This window comes from Anolis sagrei, chromosome 1 (assembly GCF_037176765.1).
Source record: "Anolis sagrei isolate rAnoSag1 chromosome 1, rAnoSag1.mat, whole genome shotgun sequence".
In the NCBI taxonomy this organism is placed as follows: Eukaryota; Metazoa; Chordata; class Lepidosauria; order Squamata; family Dactyloidae; genus Anolis; species Anolis sagrei.
The window spans coordinates 136,530,475-136,556,166 of NC_090021.1; the positions used below are offsets into that span (position 1 = coordinate 136,530,475).

The following is a 25,692-nucleotide window of genomic DNA, read 5'->3' on the forward strand; positions in this document are numbered from 1 at the left end:
CTCTCTCTTTCTCCTTCCTGCCTTCCTTCCTTCCTGAATAGCCGGTGTGCCTTGGGCGGGCGAAGGCAGGGCCGTCTTGGCAAGCCTCGCCTCCCGTTTCTCCCCGACGCCTCGCCAGCTTCTGGTGTTATTTCCGACGGATTCAATTTTTTTTAAAAAAACCTCTGAAAGCAGAGGGAGAGAGAGAGAGAGAATTAAGAAAGAGGACAGGAAGGCGATGTTGAGAAAGTAAACAGGGTGACTCAGGCGGGGAGAAGAGGACGACGACGACGACGACGAGGACACCCCTCTTTTCTTTTCTTTTCCTTCCTTTCGTCTTGGCCGCGCCAGCGCAGTTCCGTTGCCCGCCGGCAGAGGTCGCTGCCCGGAGTGCCGGCGCGCCTCCTCCTCCTCCACCTCCAGCCCCGCGGCCGCAGTCCTCCTTCTCGACGACGTCCACTCGATTGAACACAATGTTCAAAAGCGGCCGGGGAGGCCGAGGAGCCCTCAAAGCCCTCCGAGGAGCCCAGCCTGCCACCCACGGACCCGCACCGGGAGCATGCAGCTGAAGGCGGCGGCGGCGACGGCGCCCTGGTGGGGGTTGTGCTGGGCCTGCGGCTTGGTGGCTTTGCTGGACGCCGCGGCCGTGCCCTCCGCGGAGAGGAGAGGCGGAGGCCCCGCCGTGGTGGTCCCCCACCAGTATATGGTGGCCCTTTACCACCGCCTGGCCCACACCAAGGAGAATCCTCGAGGAGAAGGAGAAGGAGGAGAAGGAGGAGGACCACGCGCGGCGGACACCGCCACGGGATTCGTGGATCAGGCGCAGCAGCACGCAGGTGAGCCACACTCAGGTCGCCCAGGGCCAGTTGGCCACCTTCTCCCCCAATTCCAAGGCATTTCCCACCTTCTTGGGGGACATCCACACTGTCGGGTGTCTTTCACCTTCTCCTCCGCCCACTCGGAACTAATTTGTGGGCTTTTCTGCCCTTCATCTTCTGAGTTATATGGCAGTGTGGACGGGTCCCTCGTTTGCAAACGAAGTTTCTGGAGGAGAGCAGCAAAAGTCAAGGTGAAGGTTTCCACTGGGATTCAGTCTAGTGGGGCCCGACTCTGGGGGTTGGTGCTCATCTCCATTTTATAGTAACATCATTAATTTTCAACTTTCTTAATTGAACCTTTAGTTTTAAAAAAGGTAAAATCTAGTTGTGTCCCACTCTGGGGGTTGGTGCTCATCTCCATTTCTAAGCCGAAGAGCCGGCGTTGTCCGTAGACGCCTCCAAGGTCATGTGGACGGCAGGGCCTTCCCGCCGAAGCGGTACCTATTCATCTACCCACATTTTCGAACTGCTAGGTTGGCAGAAGCTGGGGCTAACAGCGGGAGCTCACCCCCGCTCCCTGCATTCGAACTGCCAACCTTTCGATCAGCAAGTTCAGCAGCTCCAGCGCTTCAACTACTTTGAAACGAAACACCGCACAATTAAACTGGAAATAACATTATGCGCCAATGGGTTAAAGCGCTAAGCTGCTGAGCTTGTTGACCGAAAGGTCGGGAGTGGCATGAGCTCCTGCTGTCAGCTCCGGCTTCTGCCAACCTAGCAGTTCAAAACCATGCAAATGTGAGTGGATCAATAGGTACCGCTCCGGCGGGAAGGTAACGACGCGCCGTGCAGTGATGCCGGCCACATGGCCTTGGAGGTGTCTACGGACAACGCCGGCTCTTCAGCTTAGAAATGGAGATGAGCACCAACCCCCAGAGTCGGACACGACTGGACTTAATGTCAGGGGACTACCTTTACTAGCATTATCAAACCAGAAATGGACAATTTTTCAAATTTTGTTCCATATCTCGGATCCAATCCTAGGTATATAAAGTAATGTAGAACCAGCCTATTTTAATCCGTAAGAGTTGAATCGGATTTCGAATTTAGGTGTGTGTTACAAGTCTCCCCACCCAAATACATTTTTTTTCAATCGCTTTGATTAAAAGGAAAAAGAAAATGGAATCCTTTAAAAAATCAAAACACACCATCTTTTTTGCAGACTGGGACTCTCTATAAAATTCACATTCTCTGCTTTGAACCTGATTATATGAAGCCCCGGGTGGTGCAGTGGGTAAAGCCCTTGTACTGGCAGGACTGGTGACCCACAGGTTAGCGGTTCCAATGAGGAGAGCGGGTTGAGCTCCCTCTGTCAGCTCCAGCTCCCCATGCCGGGACATGAGAGAAACCTCCCACAAAGATGTTAAAGCATCAAACATCGGGGAGTCCCCTGGGCAACGTCCTTGCAGATGGCCAATTCTCTCACACCAGAAACGACCTTCAGTTTCTCAAGTCCCTCCTGACAAACAGAAACACACAAAACCCAGATTATATCTCAATGTAGAAGGGGCCTGGGGAAAATATCTCAGGCTGGACCTAGACTGCCCTATATCCCAGGCTCTGATCTTAGATTATCTGTTTATAACAGATTCTTTGGGGACTCATATAATCAGTTCAAAGCAGATAATCTGGGATCAGATCCTGGGATATAGGGCAATGTAGTTCCAGCCATTAACTAGAAAAAGGCTGCTTACTTTTGGGGTGGAAAAAAAATTCAGGAACTCAGGGCCCTTCCACACAGCCCTATATCACAGACTATCAAGGCAGAAAATCTCACAATATCTGCTTTGAATTGAGTCATCTGAGTCCACAATGCAATATATTCCAGTTCAAAGCAGATAATGTGGGATTTTATTCAGCTGTGTGGAAGGGGCCACACATAAACTGTCAGAATAATCTGTGAGGCAGGAGGAGAAATTCCTTTGGAGGAGTCTGTTTGGAAGCTTAAATGCAAACCTGGGTGGGTTTTTCTATGGCTGGATCTACATTGCCCTATATTCCAGGATCTGATCCCAGGTTATCTGCTTTGAACTGGGTTATATGAGTCTCCTCTGCCAAATAATTATCCACTGACAGAAGCAAATAATTTGGGATCCGATCCGGGGATATAGGGAAGCTGGAAGTTGTCTAAGCCACCCCTCAAAAGATTTGACCCAAACCACAGAAGAAATGCACGTTTACACCACTTCGAATCACGGGAGCAACTGGATATATCCACATTATCCGGTTTTGAACTGGGTTATATGTTAGTGTAGATGCAGGGCCCATCCACACAGCCCTATATCCCAGAAGATCAAGGCAGAAAATCCCACCATATCTGCTTTGAACTGAATTATCTGAGTCCACACTGTCATATATTCCAGTTCAAAGCAGATAATGTGGGATTTTGTTTCCCAATGTCATGGGAAAAGCTTTACCTATTATTATTATTATTATTATTATTATTATTATTATTATTATTATTATTTGAAACACAACAAGACGAGTCCACAGCAGACAAGATCACTCTACTGGCTGTTGCATTGGATCACACGTTGGACACTTCCCAAGAGTCCAGGATTGTGTGATATATCCAGGAATAATGCGTGCAGATCCCAGTAAGGTGGCCTTTTGCAGCTGGCAGATGGTAATCTTGTCAGCGCCGATTGCGTTTAAGTGCAGGCCAAGGTCTTTAGGCACTTCACCCAGTGTGCCAATCACCACTGGGACCACCTTGACTGGCTTGTGCCAGAGTCTTTGCAGTTCGATCTTTATTGTCATTATTATTATTATTATTATTATTATTATTATTATTATTATTATTATTATTATTAGGCTGGATCTACACTGCCCAATATCCCAAGACACTTCCACATAGCCATGTAACCCGGAATATCAAAGCAGAATAACCCACAATATCTGCTTTGAACTGGATTATCTGAGTCCACACTGCCATATATTCCACAAAGCAGATAATATGGGATTTTGTTCAGCTGTGTGGAAGACGCCCCAATGTCATGGGGAAACCTTTACCTATTATTATTATTATTATTATTATTATTATTATTATTATTAGGCTGGATCTACACTGCCCAATATCCCAAGACCCTTCCATACAGCCATATAAACACAGAATATCAAAGCAAAATAACCCACAATATCTGCTTTGAACTGGGTTATCTGTTGGTCCTTCTACATAACCCTTCATTGTTCATTTGTTCAGTGGCTTCCGACCCTGTCGCCAGTCACCACCCCCAGCTCCTTCAAGGTCAAGCCAGTCACTCCAAGGACACACAGCCCTCTATCCCAGAATATCAAGGCAGAAAATCCCACCATATCTGCTTTGAACTGGGTTATCTGAGACCACGCTCAGAGAATGTGGGATTTTCTGCTTTGATATTCTGGGATAGAGGGCTGTGTGTCCTTGAAGTGATTGGCTTGACCTTGAAGGAGCTGGGGGTGGTGACGGGCCCCCAGGCTCTGATCCCAGATGATCTGCTCATCCGGGATTATCTGGCAGTGTAGAGTCATATACTTCTGTTCAAAGCAGATCATCTGGGAATCAGTGACATCCTGGGATATAGGGCAGTGTAGATCCAGGCTTAAAAGATTCCCTCTGAAAAGAAAAAAAAAAGAAACAGGAGAAAGAGAAGGCAAGGCAAGGAAGGATTTGGGAGGAAAGGAAAGGCAGGAAATAGAATGGAGAAGAAGGGAAAAGCGGAAGAAAAGTGGAGAAAGAAGAAACGTCGAAGGAAGGAAGGAAGGAAGGAAGGAAGGAAGGAAGGAAGGAAGGAAGGAAGGAAGGAAAGGAGGACGGGAAGATGGGAAAGAAAGGAGAGGAGAAAAGAGTGCCTCGAAATATGCACCACTTTCTGTGCCAGGGCTCAATGCAAGGGAGGCCAGCACTCTTTGGCAGAGAAGGCGGCAGAAAGACCTTCTCTGAATCCCTAGCATTGAAAGCGGAGTCAGGCTGCATTTCTTCTCCACACCGTGTGCCTAGTTTGGGTTTTGATCTCTTTTTGTAATAATGGGAGGGAGGGAGAAGGGGAAAAGGCCAAAGGTTTGGGCAGGGTCGCTCTCTCCGCCACGAAAAGCAGGAAGAGGAACCTGTCCTCAGCTCCCCTTCCTCACCAGGCGAGGCAAGGACGGGTATTCCGCCGCCCGGGCCAAGACTCCCGCGAGGACACCTGCCACTCACCGGAGAGGGTGGAGGGGATTGGCTGAGAGGTGCAAGGGGGGCGGGGACAGCAGGTGCAGCCGAGTCTCCACCGAAAGATGTTCCTCCGAAACAAAGCCTAGCCAAAAAGCCTCCGCAACACAGTTTCCCGAGGCGTGAACAGCGAAAAGAGCTCATCAGCCTTGGCTCTCGATGATCTCCGGGGCATTTCCCTTTCCTTTTTCTCCTTCTCTGCAAAAAGTGCCCAGATTCAGAGCTTTCCGCAAGTTCCCAGAGGGAAGAACTTGTGCCGAACTCAATGGGACTTCTTTCCGAGTCCACATGCTTAAGATTGAGCACGAAATGTATTTAAATGTTTCGGAAGAGGAGGCGTTTTTCAGCGTCCCGCTGGAAATAACGGGAGACCCATGTGGATGGCTCCAAAGTTAACTCTATTCAATTCAATTCAGTTCAATTCAATTCTAATCCATCAATCTATCTATCTGTCAATCAATCAGCCCTTCCTCACAGCCATATAACCCAGAATATCAAGGCAGAGTGGGTCTCTATCTATCTATCTATCTATCTATCTATCTATTCATTCTGTCTATCTATCTATCTATCTATCTATCTATCTATCTATTCATTCTATCTGTCTGTCTGTCTATCTATCTATCTATCTATTCATTCTGTCTATTTATCTCTCTATCTCTCTATCATCTATCTATCTATCTATTCATTCTATCTGTCTGTCTGTCTGTCTGTCTATCTATCTATTCATTCTGTCTATTTATCTCTCTATCTCTCTATCATCTATCTATCTATCTATCTATCTATCTATCTATTCTATCTGTCTGTCTGTCTGTCTGTCTGTTTATCTATCTATTCATTCTGTCTATTTATCTCTCTATCTCTCTATCATCTATCTATCTATATCTATCTATCTATCTATCTATCTATCTATCTATCTATCTATCTATCTATCTATCTATCTATCTATCCTGCCTGCCTGCCTGCCTGCCTGCCTGCCTGCCTGCCTGCCTGCCTGCCTGCCTGCCTATCTATCTATCTATCTATCTATCTATCTATCTATCTATCTATCTATCTTTCTGTCTATCTATTCATTCTATCTATTCATTCTATCTATCTATCAATCAGTCATCCTATCTGTCCGTCTGTCTGTCTGTCTGTCTGTCTGTCTGTCTATCTATCTATCTATCTATCTATCTATCTATCTATCTTTCATTCTGTCTATCTATTCATTCTATCTATCAATCAATCATTCTATCTGTCTATCTATCTCTCTATCTATCTATCTATCATCTATCTATCTTTCATTCTATCTATCTCTCTCTCTATCTATCTATCTATCTATCTATCGATATATACTCTATCCATATAGAGAGACGAAAATTATCTGTCCTATCCATAGAGAGAGAGAGAGAGAGAGACTCACATATCAATCGATATAGAGAGACTTACATGCTTATAGACACTCTTACATAGCTATCTCGATCTATATAAATATATTATTAATAATAAATAATAAAATAATAAAAAGTATTAAATAAAATCATAAATATATAAATATATAGAGAGGTCTAGAGATATAGAGAGGTACTCTCACATATCTATAAAGATATATATATATATATATAGAGAGAGAGAGAGAGAGAGAGAATCTTACATATCTATCAGTCGATCGATATACTGTATAGAGACTCGTACATATCTATATAGAGAGACTCTTACATAGTATCTAACGATATATACTTACATAATCTATCTACTGATACATAGAGACTCTTACATATCTTCCTATCGATGTATAGAGAGAGATATCGGGACATGGGACTCTTCTACATTACCATATAAAATCGAGATTATATGCTTTGAAGTGGATTGTATGGCCGTGTAGACTCATATAATCCGGTTCAAAGCAGATAATGTGTTTTATCTGTTTGGGCAATTTGGATTATACTGCACTGTATAAGGGGTCATAGAGAAACTCTCTCTCTATACACACACACAGATATGAGACCCATATATAGGGGTCTTATATCTATGTGTGTGTATAGAGAGAGAGAGAGTTTCTCTATGACCCCTTATACAGTGCAGTATAATCCAAATTGCCCAAACTAACAAAGGAAACTAACATTATTCAAACACCGGCTCAGTTTAGAGGGATTCGGAGAGTTTGATCAGAGGAGGTTGTCTGGCTTTGATGAGGAAACGAGGGAATAACGGTAGTTTGAGAACGACGTTACCTGTTTCCTGCGTTTTCTATCCTTTTGCTTCAGGGTTTCCTGGACGATACCAACTACCTAGATCAGTCACAGTCTGGTTTCAGGCCTGGTCATGGCACCGAGACAGCCTTGGTCGCCTTGGTGGATGACCTCCGCAGAGAGCTGGACAGGGGGAGTGTGACCCTGCTGGTTCTCTTGGACATCTCAGCGGCTTTCGATACCATCGATCATGGTATCCTTCTGGGTCGTCTCTCCGGGATGGGCCTTGGGGGCACGGTTCTGTCGTGGCTCCAGTCCTTCCTGGAGGGACGAACTCAGATGGTGAAGCTGGGAGACGCCTGCTCTGACCCCTGGCCTTTGACCTGTGGGGTCCCGCAAGGCTCTATTCTGTCGCCCATGCTTTTTAACATCTACATGAAACCGCTGGGAGAGGTCATCCGGAGTTTTGGAGTTGGGTGCCATCTCTACGCGGATGACACACAACTCTACTACTCTTTTCCACCTAACTCCAAGGAGGCTTCTCGGGTCCTAGACGAGTGCCTGGCCGCTGTGTCGATCTGGATGAGGAAGAACAAGCTGAAGATCAATCCCGATAAGACAGAGGTCCTCCTGGTCGATCGCAAACCAGATCGGGGTATAGGGTGGTCACCTGTGTTGGACGGGGTTACACTCCCCCTGAAGCCACAGGTCCGCAGTTTGGGTGTCCTCCTGGATTCTTCGCTTACACTTGAGGCCCAGGTGTCGGCGGTATCCGGGAGGGCCTTTGCACAACTGAGACTTGTGCGCCAGCTGCGACCGTACCTCGTGAAGGCTGATCTGGCCGGGGTGGTCCACGCCTTGGTCACCTCTAGAATGGATTACTGCAATGCGCTCTACGTGGGGCTGCCCTTGAAGACGGCTCGGAAACTACAATTGGTCCAGCGGGCAGCAGCCAGGATGCTAACTGGAGCTCATTATCAAGAGAGGTCAACCCTCTTGTTCAGGGAGCTCCACTGGCTGCCATTTATTTTCCGAGCCCAATTCAAGGTGCAGGTGCTCACCTACAAAGCCCTGAACGGTTTGGGACCACCCTACCTGCGTGACCGCATCACCATCTACGAACCCACACGCTCGCTCCGGTCATCTGGGGAGGCCCTGCTCGTGATCCCACCCACGTCGCAAGCGCGCTTGGTGGGGACACGTGACAGGGCCTTCTCTGTGGCGGCCCCCCGACTTTGGAACGCCCTCCCAAAAGAGCTCAGACAAGCCCCCACTCTAGCCGTCTTCAGAAGGAACCTAAAAACTTGGCTGTTCCGTTGTGCCTTCCCAGACTAGGAATCCCCACCCAAGCCCTAGTAGCACCTTAGCATAACAAATTGTCACTGCACATCGCACTTTTAACCCTACGTGCCTCCTGCCATTCAGCACTTTTAACCCTTGTACCCCAGTGCGCCGGCCGAACCAGTTTTTAATAATGTCCTGATGTACTGTCTTTGTTGTTATTCTGCTTATTGCTTGATTTGCTTAGTATTGTGGTGTTATATTATTTTGCTTATTGTTTGATTTGCCTTGTTGTTGTGATGTTATACTTTCTACTGTATTGTGTTGAGGCTTCGGCCTGTGTAAGCCGCATCGAGTCCTCCGGGAGATGCTAGCGGGGTACAAATAAAGTTAATAATAATAATAATAATAATTTTGCTAAGGCAGAGGATTTGCAGCCGCAGGGAAGGGAAAGCTATCCAAAGGGGGATTAATACATTCCTCTCCTCCGCTTTGTGTGGCACCACAACTCTCCGACAAGGAAGGCTAAATAAGATCCCACAAAACAAATCACAGAATTCCCTAGCATTGGATTCTATATATGTGATGAGACATTGCCATAACTCTGCGGTGTAGCACTCACTGGGAGTGAAAGGGTGAGGAAGGCAGCCGAGAAGCTCTTGGAGATAGTGAGAGGGATGCCTTGGTCCCTTAAAGGGAGAGGGCGCTTTTGCACTTTTTTACTTCTCTTTCCTGTCGCTGGCCCCTTGGAGTCCCTCGCCGGAGAGGAAAAGCTCTCGCCCGTTTTGTCCTGGGAAGCGAATCCCAATATGTGGATCTGTTGGGGATGCGGTGAGGGGGCTTTCACACAAGCCGGGGGCCAAGGACCCTCTCTTTCCTCCGAGAAATCTGCAAGTGGAGGAATGGCGCTGAGCGCAATTCTTCCTTCTCCTTCTTCTCTCGCCCCCTTCCCCTTCCCCTTCCCCCCAATTATTTCTTCTCTCCAACTTCTCCTTCTGCTTCTCTCCTTCCCCTTCTTCCCGTTCTCTTTTTCCTTTTCCCCTTCTTTTTACTGTCACCTTCTCTCCAACTTCTCATTCCCACACATTCCCATTTTCATTTTCTCTTCTCCTCCTTCACCCCTTTACTTTCTCCTTCACTTTCTTCTCCCCTTCTCTTCTTCTTCTCTTTCACCTTCTTTTCCCTTTCTCCTTCTCCTTTTCTTCTTCTCCCCTTTACCTTCTTCTTCACCTTCTTCTCCTTCTCCCCTTCTTCTCTCTTTTACCTTTTCCTTCACTTTCTCCCTTTCTCCTTCACCTTCTCCTTCTCCCCTTCACTTTCTCCTTCTCCTTCTTCTCCCTTCTCATTTTCCCCTTGTCTTCTTCACTTTCTCTCATTCACCTTCTTCTCCCCTTCTACTTCTCTTTCATAGAATCATAGAATATTAGAGTTGGAAGAGACCTCATGGGCCATCCAGTCCAACCCCCTGCTAAGAAGCAGGAAAATCACATTCAAAGCATCCCGACAGATGGCCATCCAGCCTCTGTTTAAAGCCTCCATAGAAGGAGCCTCCACCACACTTTGGGGTAGAGCAGTGGTTCTCAACCTGGGGTCCCCAGATGTTTTTGCCTTCAACTCTCAGAAATCCTAACAGCTGGTAAACTGGCTGGGATTTCTGGGAGTTGTAAGCCAAAAACATCTGGGGACCCCAGGTTGAGAACCACTGGGGTAGAGAGTTCCACTGTTGAATGGCTCTCACAGTCAGGAAGTTCTTGCTCATGTTCAGATGGAATCTTTTTTCTTGTACTTTGAAGCCACTGCTCCATTGCATCTCCAGGGCAGCAGAAAACAAGCTTGCTCCCCCCTCCCTATGACTTCCTCTCACATATTTATACATGGCCCTCATCGTGTCTCCTCTCAGCCTTCTCTTCTTCAAGCTAAACATGCCCAGCTCTTTAAGCCGCTTCTCATAGGGCTTGTTCTCCAGACCCTTGATCATTTTAGTTGCCCCCCTCTGGACACTTTCCAGCTTGCCAATATCTCTCTTCAATTATGTAGCCCAGAATTGGACACAATATTCCAGGTGTGGTCTGACCAAGGCGGAATAGAGGGATAGCATGACTTCCCTGGATCTAGACTCTATGCTCCTATTGATGCAGGCCAAAATCCCATTGGCTTTTTTTGCAGCGGCATCACATTGTTGGCTCATGTTTAATTTGTTGTCCACGAGGACCCCAAGATCTTTCCACATGTACTGCTCTCCAGCCAGGCATTGCCCCTCATTCTGTATCTTTTCATTTTCATTTTCACCTTCTCTTCTCCTCCTTCACCCCTTTACCTTCTCCTTCACTTTCTTCCCCCCTTCTCCTTCTTCTCTTCTTATTCTCCTTCTTCTCTTCTTCTTCTTCTTCTTCTTCTTCTTCTTCTTCTTCTTCTTCTCCCCTTTACCTTCTCCTTCACCTTCTTCTCCTTCTTCTCTCCTATACCTTTTCCTTCACCTTCTCCCTTTCTCCTCCTTCTTTTCTTCTCCTTCTCCCCTTCACTTTCTCCTTCACCTTCTCCCCTTCTCCTTCACCTTTTTCTCCTTCTCTCCTTCTTCTCTCCTTTACCTTTTCCTTCACTTTCTCCCTTTTTCCATCTCCTTCACCTTCTCTTCTTCTCCTTCTCCCCTTTGCCTTCTCCTTCACCTCTTTCTCCTTCTCTCCTCTCCTTATTAGTTGTTGTCACGTGTGTCATAAAACATACATTACTAAAACATTAAACCTTTAAAACCACCCACAAATGCATCATACAGTGTGATGAGGCAATAAGTCAAAGCAAGATGTTGTATGCCTTCAAGGCATTTTTTATATATGACTACCACAAAAGAACCTGTCATAGGATTTTCTGGGGCTGAGAGTGTATGACTCTCCCAAGACCACCTAGAAAGTTTTCATGGCCAAGCCATGATTCAGTCCTATTCTCCAGAGTCCAAGGCTCCAACAATCATTCCACACTGGTCCTCCAAGGATAGATGCCTTGGTGGATATCTTGTCATGGTAAATTGGATAGTACTAATGTTATCATGCAGCTAAAGGCACCAGATCCTATATGATCTTGGAAACTAAGCTGGTTAGCAATTGGACAGGAGACTGACCTCAAATACCAGGTGCTGTATGGTATAATTTAGAGGAAAGAACTGGCAAAACTATATCTGGATATTACTTGTCTAAGGCTGGATCTACACCGTCCTGAGTCCCACATTATATTCTTATCCAAGATTATCTGGCAGCGTAGACTCATAATCTGGTTCAAAGCAGATAATCTGGGATCAGATCCTGGGATATAGGGTAGTATAGTCCCAGCCTAAGAAAACCCCATGAGGTTCTTGGAGCCGGCACATACACAACGTTACCAGGACCATTACAGGAGCTCTCCAAAGTGCTGAACCCTGTCCCACCACCAGGTTCAATCTCTTGAATAGCTTCTTTCAAAAGTAGTCTAAAACCCAGAGAAGATTCACTGCTCTCTGGTGATATTTCCAGCTGCTAAATTCCTCCTAGTTCTACCATTTCATTTGACCTAGAGTTTAAGCCTTATATATTTGCAGAGGTGAAGTTCACCTAGACATGAGGAAGAATTTGGTGGTGGAAAGAGCTGTTCAACAATGGGATATTCTGCCTAGGAGTGTGTCGAGGTCTCAGATGTGCTTTGATTGTGTGTTCCTACATGACAGAATGGGGTTGGAGTGGATGGCCCTTGGAGTCTCTTACAACAGTATGATTCTGTGAGGGTGTATTTACTTCAAATGGAACAACTGCCGTCCTTCTTCACCCTTCACAAACTGTAGTGCAGCTGAAAAGGCATCCTGATTTACTGCATGCATTGTGTAGGTTCCATCTTAGATGCTCAGCAATACCTTCTCCCAAGTGAAAACGGAGTCAAGCCTATTTGGGAGAACAGATAGCCACAGCTGAGTGGGTGGCCAAGAATTCTAGCAGATTTGTGACTACAGGACAGACCCTTTCTCACTACAAAATTATAGTGTTATGACTTCACTTCAACTGACATGACTACATAGTATAGCAGTCTTGTAGTTTGTTCAGAGGGAAACAGAATCTCTTTAGTCAACAACCCTTTTTTTTTGTTAACTGCACTGAAGTCAACTTTAAATCTCCAAGGGTGCACCTGCACTATAGAATTAATGCAGTTTGATGCCTTTTTAATTGCCATACCTCAATGCTATGGAATCATGGGGGGTATAGTATTATGATGTATTTTAGCTTCTCTGCCAAAGAGTACTGGTCCCTCATCAAGCTAAAGATCCCAGGATCCCACAGCTTTGAGATATGGTGGTTAAAGTTGTCTCAAACTGCATTAATTCTACGGTGTAGATCAGTGGTTCCCAACCTGTGGGCCAAGGTCTGCTGCTCTAGATTATTAAATATAGTTTTCTGTGATTGAGCAGGTGGCGACTATTGGATGGCGTATGCTCTGTATCAGAAACTAGAGCTGATGTGGTCTATCCAATGCAGTTTTCTGAATCAGCACCCCAAATAATCAAACTAAATCTAAAGTTGACCAAAAACTGATTTGTAACCTTTTTGCTACTAATGTTGGAGAGTGGTCCCTGGTCAAAGTGGTCCCTGGCCAAAGTGTCCCTGGTCAAGTGATCCCTGGTCAAAGTGTCCCTGGTCAGGTGGTCCCTGGTCCAGTGGTTCCTGGCCAAAATGTCCCTGGTCAAGTGATCCCTGGTCAAAGTGTCCCTGGTCAGGTGGATCCTGGTCCAGTGGTCCCTGGCCAAAGTGTCCCTGGTCAAGTGGTCCCTGGTCAAAGTAGTCCCTGGTCAAGTGGTCCCTGGCCAAAGTGTCCCTGATCCAGTGGTCCCTGGCCAAAGTGTCCCTGGTCAAAGTGGTCCCTGGCCAAAGTGTCCCTGGTCAAGTGGTCCCTGGTCAAAGTAGTCCCTGGTCAAGTGGTCCCTGGCCAAAGTGTCCCTGGTCAAGTGGTCCCTGGCCAAAGTGTCCCTGGTCAAGTGGTCCTTGGTTAAAGTGGTCCTTGGTCAATGGTCTCTGGCAAAGTGTCCCTGGTCAAGTGGTCCCTGGTCAAAGTGGTCCTTGGTCAAGTGGTCCCTGGTCAAGTGGTTCCTGGCCAAAGTGTTCCTAGTCAAGTGGTCCCTGGTCAAAAAGAAAAGGCTGGGAACCACTGGTGTAGATGAACCCCACATCACCTTTTCCTCTTACATGCTTGAATCTCTTCATCTGGAATGTGGTTGTCTTGTTTTCCTACTAGCTTCCACCTTATTGAGCTTTATTATCTTTTCAAGTGAATCTGTCTTCTTATGATGTAGGTAAAATATGTCAGTCTCATTTTATTCATTTTGTCTTCTAGGAGAGTTCAGGCTTGATTTTCTCTTGTATCCATTTATTTAGCAGTCCATACTGTGTGTAGAACTCTTCTCCATCACTAAAGTTCAAATGAGTTGATTTTTTTCAGTTTAATCACCCTGGTTTTACACATCCATAATCTATAATTTTCAGTATTTCACTTTAACTGTTGATATTAAAGTGGGATTACAGTGCAATAATTGTGTGGTGTAAAAGTATTTGTTGGCCTGCACTTCCTGTCTGCCCAGGCAGCATAGCCAATGGTCAGGAATTCTGGGAATTACAACCCAATGGTCTCTGGAAAGGCAAAGAATTCCCAGCCTAGAAATCAAATCAGTATGTAAGAAGGGCAGTGCTAAAGCCACTTAGAAGTAAGTATTCATCTGCATTGGGGAGGGGACAAATAGAAGGTGAAAGGAAGACCCAATCAAATCTGAACTATGGGTGTAAATGGGGAAAAGGCTTGGCTCTCTCCAGTTCTTTGGCTCTAAGACTTAAAGGCTGCAGGCTACCTCCAGTAAGAAGACATGGGGCACGTTTCCAGTGTGGAACTCATACAGTTTGACACCATTTTAACTGCCCTGGCTCAGTGATATGGAATCCAGGGATCTGTTAATTTGATGAGGCACCAGCACTTTTTGCCAGAGAAGGTTAAAGACCTCGTAAAACTACAACTCCCATACTTCTATAGCATCTAACCATGGCAGTTAAAAGTCAACCAACTGCAGTTCATTCTACAATATAGGTGCACCCCATGCTTATGAATGGGCATTCTTTATCCATAAATGGTTTTGAAATAATCTAACAGGAAAATTGTGTTGTGTTATTTACATTTAGTTATACTTAGAGCAACTCCATTCAAATCAGTGAGGCTTAAATTCAGTCATAAACAATGGGTGAGTTCCATTGATTTCACAGTTTTTCTTTGACTAAGGTGTGTCTACACTTTTGAATGAATGCAATTTAATATCACCTTAACTGCTTTGGCTCAATGCTGTGAAATCACATATGTTGTAATTTCATGAGGCACCAGCACTCTTTGACAGAGAAACACTGAGCCAGGGTAGTTCAAGTGGTGTCAACCTGCAGTCACTGCAATTAAATGAGGATTTAATTGCAATTTCTATAGAATCCCATAGAATCCTCTGGATTTGGTGGGGCACCAAGCAGGTTGACAACCTGATAAAACTACTACTCCCAAAATTCCATAGCATTGAGCCATGGTAGTTAAAGTGCTGTCAAACTGCATTTCTTCCACAGCATAGATGTATCCTACGTGTTACAGAACAGGAGTGTCGCTATGGGGGCAATACAAGCATTAATTTCCAAATATAATGCAGGGCTCCTTTTTTCCTTCCAGAGGCCTCTGCTTCAAAGGAGCGGTGCTTTGTCTTCGACATCTCCAGCCTGCCTGAGGCGGACGAGGTAGTAGGAGCTGAGCTACGGGTCCTGCGCAAAGCCCCCGAAAACCAGAGCTTGGCTTGGTCACAGGAAGGCCTTTTCCACCGCCTCATCCTTTCCACTTGTGACAACGATGACCAAGATGGAGAAAATGGAGGTGAAGATGGTGACCGGAAGCTCCTGGACTCTCGGGCAGGAGACACTGTGGAGGCAGGTGATGGCAGTTTGCCTCGCTGGGAGGTGTTTGATGCTTGGGCTGCTCTGAGGCACAGCCAGAGACCAAGGGCGCTTTGCTTCCTCCTCAGCCTGGTCTCGGAGAGCTCAGGGAGGCTGCTGCCTCCAGGGCAAATGGGCTTTGGCTTGGAGGAGCTGCCACTGCCACATGAGAGGGCCCTGCTGGTGGTCTTTTCGCGGGCCAAGCGGAAGGAGAGCCTTTTCAAGGAGATCCGCGAGAAGGCCAAAGGGGGCTTGGGGCCTGAGGGTCTCTCTCCAGAGCCAGCCAAACAGAAAGCAGTGGCTGCAGGACGTCGGAGGCGGCGCACCACTTTGGCGGGCCGGGCTTCGGCCTCTTCCTCCTCATCTTCGTCTTCATCAGGGTTGCGTAGTCCAGGTAAAAAGGCTAAGAGTCGCTGCAGCCGCAAGGCCTTGCATGTCAACTTCAAAGAGCTGGGCTGGGATGACTGGATCATTGCGCCGTTGGACTATGAGGCCTACCACTGTGACGGTGCTTGTGACTTCCCGCTCCGCTCGCATCTGGAGCCCACCAACCATGCCATCATCCAGACCCTCATGAATTCCATGGACCCTGATGCTGCACCACCCAGCTGCTGTGTGCCCTCCAAGCTCAGCCCCATCAGCATCCTCTACATCGACGCTGGCAACAACGTGGTTTACAAACAGTATGAGGACATGGTGGTGGAGAGTTGTGGCTGCAGGTAGCGCTGCCATTTCCAACTCTCCTCGTACTCCTCACCCTTCAAGGCCTCCCAAGGAGGTTTTCTTAGGTTTGCTCTCCACAGGATTTGCCTTGCTGAGAGGGGTGACTTGGGATGTCCTGACCCTTTGAGGCAGAAAGAGAAGAGTTGTTGGGCTCAGTAGCCTCCCTTTCCAAGGCTGCAGCTGCTACTGACATTTTTCTCATGCTCTCATCCCCACAAAGGTGGTTTGGGCAAGCGCCATCCATCCGTACCACTCCACATCCCAGTCTTGCTTTAGCTACCCCACCAAAAGGGCACTTTAAAAGGAAGGATGAAGAAAGAACAGAACAAAATTTGCTATGAAATGGATGAAGACAGAAAGAACGAGGGCATGGGATTACAGTCACCTGAATATATTGACTTTCCATGACAATTCTCCAGAATATTCTCACTTTCACACTTGGCTGGGAGGGTAGCTGAGGGGATCAAATTGTAGGATTAATCTACAGGGGTGGGTATTTCCCCAAACTTTTAAAAAGTAAATATTTCACCCAGTTAGTCCTTATTTGGACTGCAGTCAATCCCATATGCCACTCATGGTTCTGGAGAGTATTCTTGTTTGCATGGAGTCCTCTGGACACCAAGCCTGGAACCCATCAAATACATTGTTTTGGTTTAGGGGAAGATTAGGGTTGCATCTACACTGCAGTTTGACATTACTTTAACTGACATAGTGAGGTCCTAGCACTCTTTGGCAGAGAAGGCTACAGATTTCCCATATATTCCATGGCATTGAACCATGGCAGTTAAAGTGGAGCCAAATTGCATGAATTCTACAGTGTAGATATACCGTAAGATTGAAGAACAACTTTCTTTGAAGGCTTTTGTCACATTGCTCATCCCTGATAAAGCCTCAGCTGGAAATTAATTGAAAATCACTGGCCTCTCTTTTCCATTGTCTTATAGTCTCTTACACTATGCCACTTTTATTGATTTTTGTACATTTTTTTTCTCAGAAGAGTGATTACTGCTATCACTTTATCTCATTCTGGCAAAATGTCTATTAACCTATGGAACTTAAGACCCTCCAAATATTATTAGGTTCTCATCAGTCAAATCAATATGATGGATGGAAAGGACTAATGGGAATTGTAGTTCAATATGTGGGAAACCACAGGTTCCTTACTTTTAAAAACACAATCATATAGGTTTAGTGAGAGCTTAGGCTCACTGTGTTCAATGCAACCCATTCCAAAGAAGTGTCTCTAGGATTGTTGCAATCTGAAACATATGCACAAAGATGTATCCGATTGCTTGTCAACAAATTATCTGGAAGATGTAAGTCCAAAATTCTTTGTGCACATGGTTGGCTGGTATCACTGAACACAGTGCAGCTTTTGAGTAAACATGGAGAAGATTGCATTTTATGTGACCCAACTAGAAATTCTCTGCCAGAATGGTTCCCAAGCAGCACTAGAGACTACAAATGCTTGATTCTCTCCCAGTCGGTGTTGACACAAAGACTGATTTGGAGGATGAAGCTCCACTGACCCAGCCAGTGTCTGTAAGTCTCAGAACTACTCTGTCCTCCAGATGATCCTCCTGGCCTTAAAGTATCATTTGCTACACAACACCTTCCTTTTTCTTAGGGAGTTAAGAGTCCAAATTATGATGTTACTGCCTTCTCACCAAGGGCTTGACAGTCCTTGATCGAGTACTCTTCCATACTTGGGGACTGACTCAAAAATCCCAAAGAACATAACAAGTAATTGTGTAATCCTTGTCTGTTTTTCTCAGCTCTGAAAACATTTTCACTTCTTATATCACATATGGTTTTCTTCTTAACCTCATCTTGATTAATATTCATTGAGGCTGCCAATGGGTGGAGAAAATTGCTTTTTGGGCCAGATTTAGCTCTGAGGCTGGTAACTGGTCATTCTTGCTTTAAATATTGAAACAGGTTCCTTTACCATGGATCAGGCATATACCTTCTAAGAACTGGTTTGCATAACACTTTGGGCTGAAGGCCACAAGGAATCCACCTCTCTCCCCTGCTCTGCTGCTGACAAGATTACATAATACTACTAGCAAAAAGTCCATTCTTATTGAGGGTGTATATATAAAAAAATGGGTAGTGCAAAAACATCTTCGTGTTCCTATTGCAAATCCTTGCCTCATCCATAACTTTGTGGTAGGGAGTATGTTTCATATGCAGAAGGTCTCAAGTAATCTTCATGTAAGACTGGGAAAGTGTTTTTTTTTCAAACTTGGAAAACCCTGTGCCAATCAATGTTGATAAATCGGACGAGCTAGATGAAGCCATAGTCCAAATCTACATAAGATTATGCATGTTATCCTTGGCATTGATGTGTCTGAGCTATTCATGGTTGATTTGGAGAGGTTTTGATCTGAAAGCAACATTGCTCCCCAGGGGAGTGGGTCAGTGGACAAATTCCTAATTTATTTAGGAATATAGGAAACTGCCTCATACCAAGCAAGACCATTGGTACATATTGCCCCCTACACTGACTGGCAGTAGCTCTCCAGGTTTGTAAACACAATGGCCTTCTAGTCTCAGCTGGAAAAGATGAAAGTTAAACAAAACACAGAATGTTATACATGCAAGGCTACCATTAAGATCTTTCTTTTCTTTTTGGTACTCTGTAGAATGAATGCAGCTTAACACCACTTTAACTGCCCTGTTTCAATGCTATGGAATCAAGGGAGTTGTAGTTTGGTGAGAGAAGCAGAGAAAGCTAAAGAACTTGTAAAACTACAGATCCCAAGCTTTGAACCCATGGCAATTAAAGTGGTGCCAAACTGCATTCAATCCACAGTGTAGATGCATCGTTAGAGCAGGACATTTGCTAACTGAAAGGCTGTTTGAATTTGGTACAATCGAGTACAATAATTGCATGATCAAGTGGCTTATTTTTTTAGAAACCCAACGTTCACTTAAAAGAATAGATGTCAAGCAAAAAGGACTGTATTTTCTTGTGAATGCATGTTTCTGTTGCAGAACCTTTTAAAAAAATGTTTGATGAGCATCCAGTGGCAGATATTTCACCTTCTATAATCTGAACTGTTATCCTATAGAATTTTAGACAGGATTTGTTCTTTAAGTAGATTGGGCCCAAGGCTGAACACCTAAAGTATATTCAATAGGAAATATGAGACTTGAGCATAAGCAAAGTCAGACTGTTAGGCCATAATTCTGAACATCTTTCCTTGCTCATTTCCTTAAAATCAACAGTCATGGGTTAAGGTAAAGGTTTCCCCTTGACATTAAGTGGACAATGCTGGCTCTTTGTCTTAGAAATGGAGATGAGCACCAACCCGCAGAGTTGGATATGACTGGACTTAATGTCAAGGAAGACCTTTACCTTTTATAAGTACTCTATGTGTCTCTTTGTGTTGGACAGTATGTTGGCTGTCTTTCCTTGATGCACAATTTTCAACTGAGTTGGGTTCCACTGAAATGAAAAGGGATCACATCCAAATGCCCAAGCCATATGTTGTAACTAATATGTTTAAATATTTAATTGGTGGTCTGGAGGCATTAAAAATCATAGTTATGTCAAATTGATATTCTAGTCTTATATTAAATCAGTGTATAGTATGAGTCCAGTATTTGTGAGGGATACATTCCTGGACTTCGTCTTGTTCGATAAACTAGATAATAAAAATGTTATTGGAATTGAGGACTTCTAGCCCAAGAATACCAGAGAACCTCAAGGAAGGACCTAGAATTAATATCCATTAAAATATATGTTGATACTGGCATATGTGGCCATTGCCGGTGATCCTTTCTGGATGTGGATCTATGCCCACCATTCTGTTGCTCCTGTCCTCACTAAACTGCCTCAGTGAATCACTGGATCTGGAGTTGGGGACATACATCCTTTTTATTTGTGGCGTGAAATGTATAGCTGGTTGAACATAATTAAACTGGATCTGGATTCATATTCACTTCAGGGCAAATTATCCAGAGACTTTGTTCTTGCCAAAACTTTGCATAATTAATCATTCTAAATGGAGTGCAGAGATTCTAATCTGGTCCTCCATTTCTCTGTCTGCTCGAACAGAAACAACATTGAAAGGAAGGTGGAATGAAACTGTAAGGCCCATGGAAAATTCCCTAAAACAGATATTTTGGAAGAGAACTGAAAATTTTCTACACCGTAGAATTAAAGCAGTTTGACACCACTTTAACTGCTATGGCTTAATGTTGTGGAATCATGGGAGTTGTAGTTTTACAAAGTTTTTAACCTTCTCTGCCAAATAATGTTACTGTCTCACCAAACTACTAATGGCAAATTTTAAGAACTACGGGTTAAGAAAATATAGGATATTCAAGACTCCGCTTTTCCATTAACAATGTTTCATGGTTGTAATCTAATTTAAGAAATTACCTTTTCACAGAATAGGAAATTTTGACCCCATACATTTTATCAATAAATAAATCTACCATTTGCCCACTCTAAAAGTATTAGGTTAAATCCTGTGCAAGCATGCCTTTTATTTTACCTCTTCCCTTCCAATATCCTTGTGCTGGTTGAACTGCTGACCTGGAAGTCGGCAGTTCAAATCCACGAGATGGGGTGAGCTCCCGTCTGTCAGCCCCAGCTCCCATGCAGGGACATGAGAGAAGCCTCCCACAGGATGGTATCACATCCAGGTGTCCCCTGGGCAACGTCTCTGCAGATGGCTGATTCTCTCAAACCAGAAGCGACTTGTACTTTCTCAAGTTTTTCTGACAAGATCAAAATACCTTCTGTGTTGCAGCATAATACAGGGGGAAAATGTTTTCTTTCCCTCCCCACCCCAGTTATGATCATAGGATTCGTTTAAGGCTTACGTACATTGTAAGAATATGGAAAGGGCTTGGGTGCTATGTGTCTGATCTTGCTGACTTTGATGCTCACGTAAGATCAGCAGATTTATATTGAACCGGATTATCAGTGCAACCTACTTACCATAATTGAGGCAAAGCACCTTTTGATTTTGAGAGAAGTTGGACTCCATTTCCATGAATGTATGTTCCTGATCTGTCAGGGGTGATTTGAATGCAATATTCCTGCTTCTTGGCAGGGGGTTGAACTGGATGGCTCATGAGGTCTCTTCCAACTCTTTGATTCTATGATATAATTTCACAGTATCATCTTGTCTTGGAGAACAGCGTGGTTTGGTGGTTCGAGCCTTAGACTCTGGAGACCAGGGTTTGAATCTCTCCTCAGCCATGAAAACCCATTGGGTGACCTTAGGTGAGCCACACACTCTCAGGCCCAAGATACACCATGATAGGTTCCTCTTAGGGTCACCAAAAGTTGGAAATAACTTAAAGGCACACAAACAACAACAGCATAATATTTGCTGTTGTTATTTGTATGCCTTTAAGTTTTTTCCAACACAACAACAGCAGAATATCAGGAGCCACGGTGGCGCAATGGGTTAAACCCTTGTGCCGGCTGAACTGCTGACATGCTCTCATCTGGCAGTTCCAGCTTCCCATGCGGGGACATGAGAGAAGCCTCCCACAGGATGGTAAAACATCTGGGCACTCTCTGGGAAGGGTCCCTGCAGACGGCCAATTCTCTCACACCAGAAGCAACTTGCAGTTTCTCAAGTTGCTTCTGACACAAAAAAAGAGAGAGGAGAATATAGGTTAACACCCACATTAAATTGATTTGACTGGGGATGAAACAATTCGGAAAAGAGATTGGAAGTTACTGTTTTGTGCTGCTGTCCCATGCTTTGCAAATGGTACTACAACCCATGGAGAAGTGTTAAGGAATAACATGTCAGTGGAATAATTAAGTCCATATGAGTACATTTGATAAGGAAAAGGACATAATAGGAAAATAATTCTTGGAGAAAGCTCTATGACATTTTGTCACAAGTGTTACAGCTGTACAAAGATTTAGTTGTTGAAAGGCAAAGCCTGATTAATGATAGAGTCGCCAGTTAGTCCTAAATGGCCTAGGACATGGTTAGGTGTGTCTCAATAACACACAGCCCACAAATCTACCTCGGAAGAAAGCTACTTCACACTATTTGAGTTTCTTGCATGTTTGTCATTTGCCACTTTAGGCACACAAACTTTATGATATATCCTAAACTCAAAGCGAACAATATGCAGTTTTTATATAATGTTCTATGTGTGACTCATTGGAATCAATGGAACTTAATGCTTAATGTTTTATCAACTGTCCTATAGGATGGTAGGTCTTCTAGGGCAGAGGTGAGCAAAGGTCTACTCAACAGAACCAGTGGGAGGAATGCTGGGATTTGCAGTGGAAAACACCAGAAGAGATGTACTCATTTATCATTTAGCCATATATAAATATGTGAGGGAAAGTCATAGGGAGGAGGGAACAAGGTTGTTTTCTGCTGCCCTGGAGACTGGGACAATGGCTTCAAACAGCAGGAAAGGAGATTCCACCCGAACATTAGGAGAACTTCCTGAGAGCTGTTCAGCAGTGGAACTCTCTGCCTCAGACTGTGCTGGAGGCTCTCTTTGGAGGCTTTTAAGCAGAGTCTGGATGGCCATCTGTCGGGGGTGCTTTGAATGCAATTTTCCTGCTTGGTGAGGGTTGGACTCGATGGCACACGAGGTCTCTTCCAACTCTATGGTTCTATGATCTCTATGACTATAGTCTAGAGGTGTCTAGACTGTAGTCATGTCTATGGTAGACCAGGACTTGCTAGATCATATAAACAAACAAACAAATAAACAGTTGTTTTGGAGAACTGTTATTCAGATAAAGCTGCTACCGGATCCATATGCAAACCTTTAGGCATGTCTAAAGAAGCCTTTTAGAAATAAATGGAGGTACAGGAATGTAACCCATACATTTTGCCAAATTCACTGAGTTCTTGAACCCTTGCCAAGTTTTCAATACAACATTGTGAAGGTCAAAATAATAACAGCACCCTAGCTTAACCCAGTATGTAAAAACCTACACCTCGCTCGGTGTCCTCTCCCTGCTCCCAGCCCCTTAACACACATTGGTTGGAATTCACCATAATTGTATTGACTTTAGCGGAGATATGCCTGATTTACTGTGGGATTGGAATGAGATTCCCATGGATGTGTTGTTAAATAAGCAATCTTGTAACTTCTCTCGAAATATAACCAGAGGGGAGAGTGCAAAAATACCTAGTGTTTAAAAATAGAGCTGCACATCTTGACACTTTTTTTTTACATTGTCTTGTTCCAAATACTTTTCCTCTAACCTTGGCCAGACCTCAGGAATGCCCCCATAGTTAAGAAGTTCTGTTTAAAAGCCTTGCACTGTGCTTATCTTTAAAAAAAAATCATAGGTATTTTCTCCTGTAGCTTTTTATCAGTGATGTATTTCTGCAAAGTGCAGCTACTGTTTTCCTGGAAAGCTGTAGGAAGAATGTTTGCAAATCAAGCAGCTGACCATTAAGTCCTGAAATGTAGGCTTAGGATCCAAAGCTGTTGACAACACTTGCATCTGAATATCTAAACTGTTGTTTCTTAGTTTTTCTTTCATTGTTATCAAGAAACGTTTTTGCAGGAAGCAGGTTACATTCTTACCGCTTCATGTTTTTAACGACCCCAGATATGTTTGTCCAACTAGCAAAGCGAATGCATTTACTGTTGCCCTGTCCTGAAAGACTCCCCAAAAAAGCTTTTGCAGTTTTACCAAAACAACAACACTCCATGCACACAAATCCACATAATTTATAGCTTTCCACATGTTGCATTGAAAAGCAGAAATCGTTTTCCTTTTCTCTCCTACTGTTTCTTTTTTTCATTCCCCGAAACTATCATTTACTGTATTTTCCGCTTGTTTGTATAGAGGGGGAAATGTCAATTTTTGTGGGATTTGTTTTTTTGGATTGGAAAAAAAAATGTCTGGGTCTGAGTGTGTGAAATGTTCAATGGAAGATAGTTCTGTAAGTGATGGTGTAAATGCATTGCGTGTGTGTATTCGAAAATTTAAATAGATTGTACATATGGATTGTAAATGAACTGTAAACAAGCAATATATATTTTCTTGAACATATTATATAGTGGTATATATTTGTTAAATAAGCAATCTTGTATACTCTTAATTAGCCCTTTAAATATTTTGTACAGATAAGTTTATTAAATATTTTATTGATATGTGCTTCATTTATTTATTTTTCCCTTGGGATTCGTGTCATCAAGCATTGGAGGGTTCAAACAGAAGTGATACTGACTTTCCACCACTAGTTGGTTTCCTTGTCACTTTTCACATGCTTTGCTACTGCTACATGCAGGCCTGTAGCCAGGATTTTGTTTCGGGGGGGGGGGGGGGGGAGCTGAGTTTGATTCAGGGAGGCTGAGTCTGAGTGAACCTTTTGTATCGTTACCCCAATACCCCCATGCATATGGGATATATTGAGCATGGTGATCAGATCATGATATGAATAAACATAACAGTTTAAATAATGTACCAGTAAGGCCTTCTCACGGATCACCATGAGAATTTCGGGGGGGGGGGCTCAAGCCCCCCAAGCCCCCCCCCCCCCCCGCTACATGCCTGGCTACATGGGCTGCATCTATACTGTAAACCAGTGGTGCACAACCTTTTTTTGATCAGGGACCACTATGACCAACATTTGTACCAAAGGGGTTACAGATCAGTTTTTGGTCAATTTTAAATTCAGTTTGGTTATTTGGGGTGCTGATTCAGAAAACTGCATTGGATAGACCACATCACCTCTTGTTTCTGATACAGAACAGATGTCATCCAGTAGTCGCCATCTGCTCACCCACAGAAAACCATATTTAATAAGCCTCGGCATTGATCCACGGCAATTCAAGTTATATCAAACTGCATTCATTCAACCATGTAGATTCACTATAAGAAAATGTCACTGAGTGCAGCTGGGATGTGCTTCATTGTAGGTGATTTCAGAGTTTCAAGTCCTGGAGTCCATCCAAGTAAAACAAATCAAGTTGGACAGTGGATGACAGAAGGCTTTCCAACAGCTTAAAGAAATGTTGCCAGGCAGCAGAAAGAACTTGTGTCATGTGAACAGAGTAATGTATGGGTATTGTCGGGATACATAGGCCAGGTTAGGCTAGCTGCCCTTGTACTTGCTCACCTGGGCAGACCACTTGCCCAACTTTTTTTTGAGTAGGCTGGATGTGAGTATGCAATCACCTACTCAGGATCCAGACTAATGTCTACAGGATCTGAATTTCCAAGAATACCTTTTACCAGTCCAGTGAAAACACTGAAGTTTCTGAAGGCAGTCCAACACAAAAATAAAAGGCATAGCATAGAGCAGGCATCCTCAAACTGGACCTTTAACTCCCAGAATTCCTGACAACTGGAAAAACTTGTTAGGCTTCTGGGAGTTGAAGGCCCAAACAGCTGACGGGCTGCAGTTTGAGGATGCTTGGCATAGAGACTTGTAAGGGAAGCTGGGGCCCCTTCTACACTGTCATATAATCCAGTTTCTAATCCCAGATTATCTGCTTTGAACTGGTTTATGTGGCAGTGTAGATCCAGCCTGTGTTGATAATTCTTG

At 44.4% G+C, this 25,692-nt stretch overlaps 1 protein-coding gene across 1 annotated transcript; it reads left to right on the forward strand.

Moving 5' to 3' along the window:
• Nucleotides 1–327: 327 nt before the first annotated feature.
• Nucleotides 328–24,284, forward strand: GDF7 (growth differentiation factor 7). Its single transcript, XM_060771294.2, has 2 exons — nucleotides 328–815; nucleotides 15,201–24,284. The coding sequence occupies exons 1-2, from the start codon at nucleotides 539–541 to the stop codon at nucleotides 16,178–16,180; spliced, it is 1,257 nt and encodes a 418-aa protein (XP_060627277.2). The 5' UTR covers nucleotides 328–538; the 3' UTR covers nucleotides 16,181–24,284.
• Nucleotides 24,285–25,692: the final 1,408 nt, after the last annotated feature.

Excerpts from the sequence above, each read along its gene's own strand:
- GDF7 (XM_060771294.2), top strand. The coding sequence starts at position 539 with ATGCAGCTGAAGGCGGCGGCGGCGACGGCGCCCTGGTGGGGGTTGTGC. Across the intron at positions 816-15,200 it reads TCAGGCGCAGCAGCACGCAG|AGGCCTCTGCTTCAAAGGAG; the intron begins GTGAGCCACACT and ends TTTTCCTTCCAG.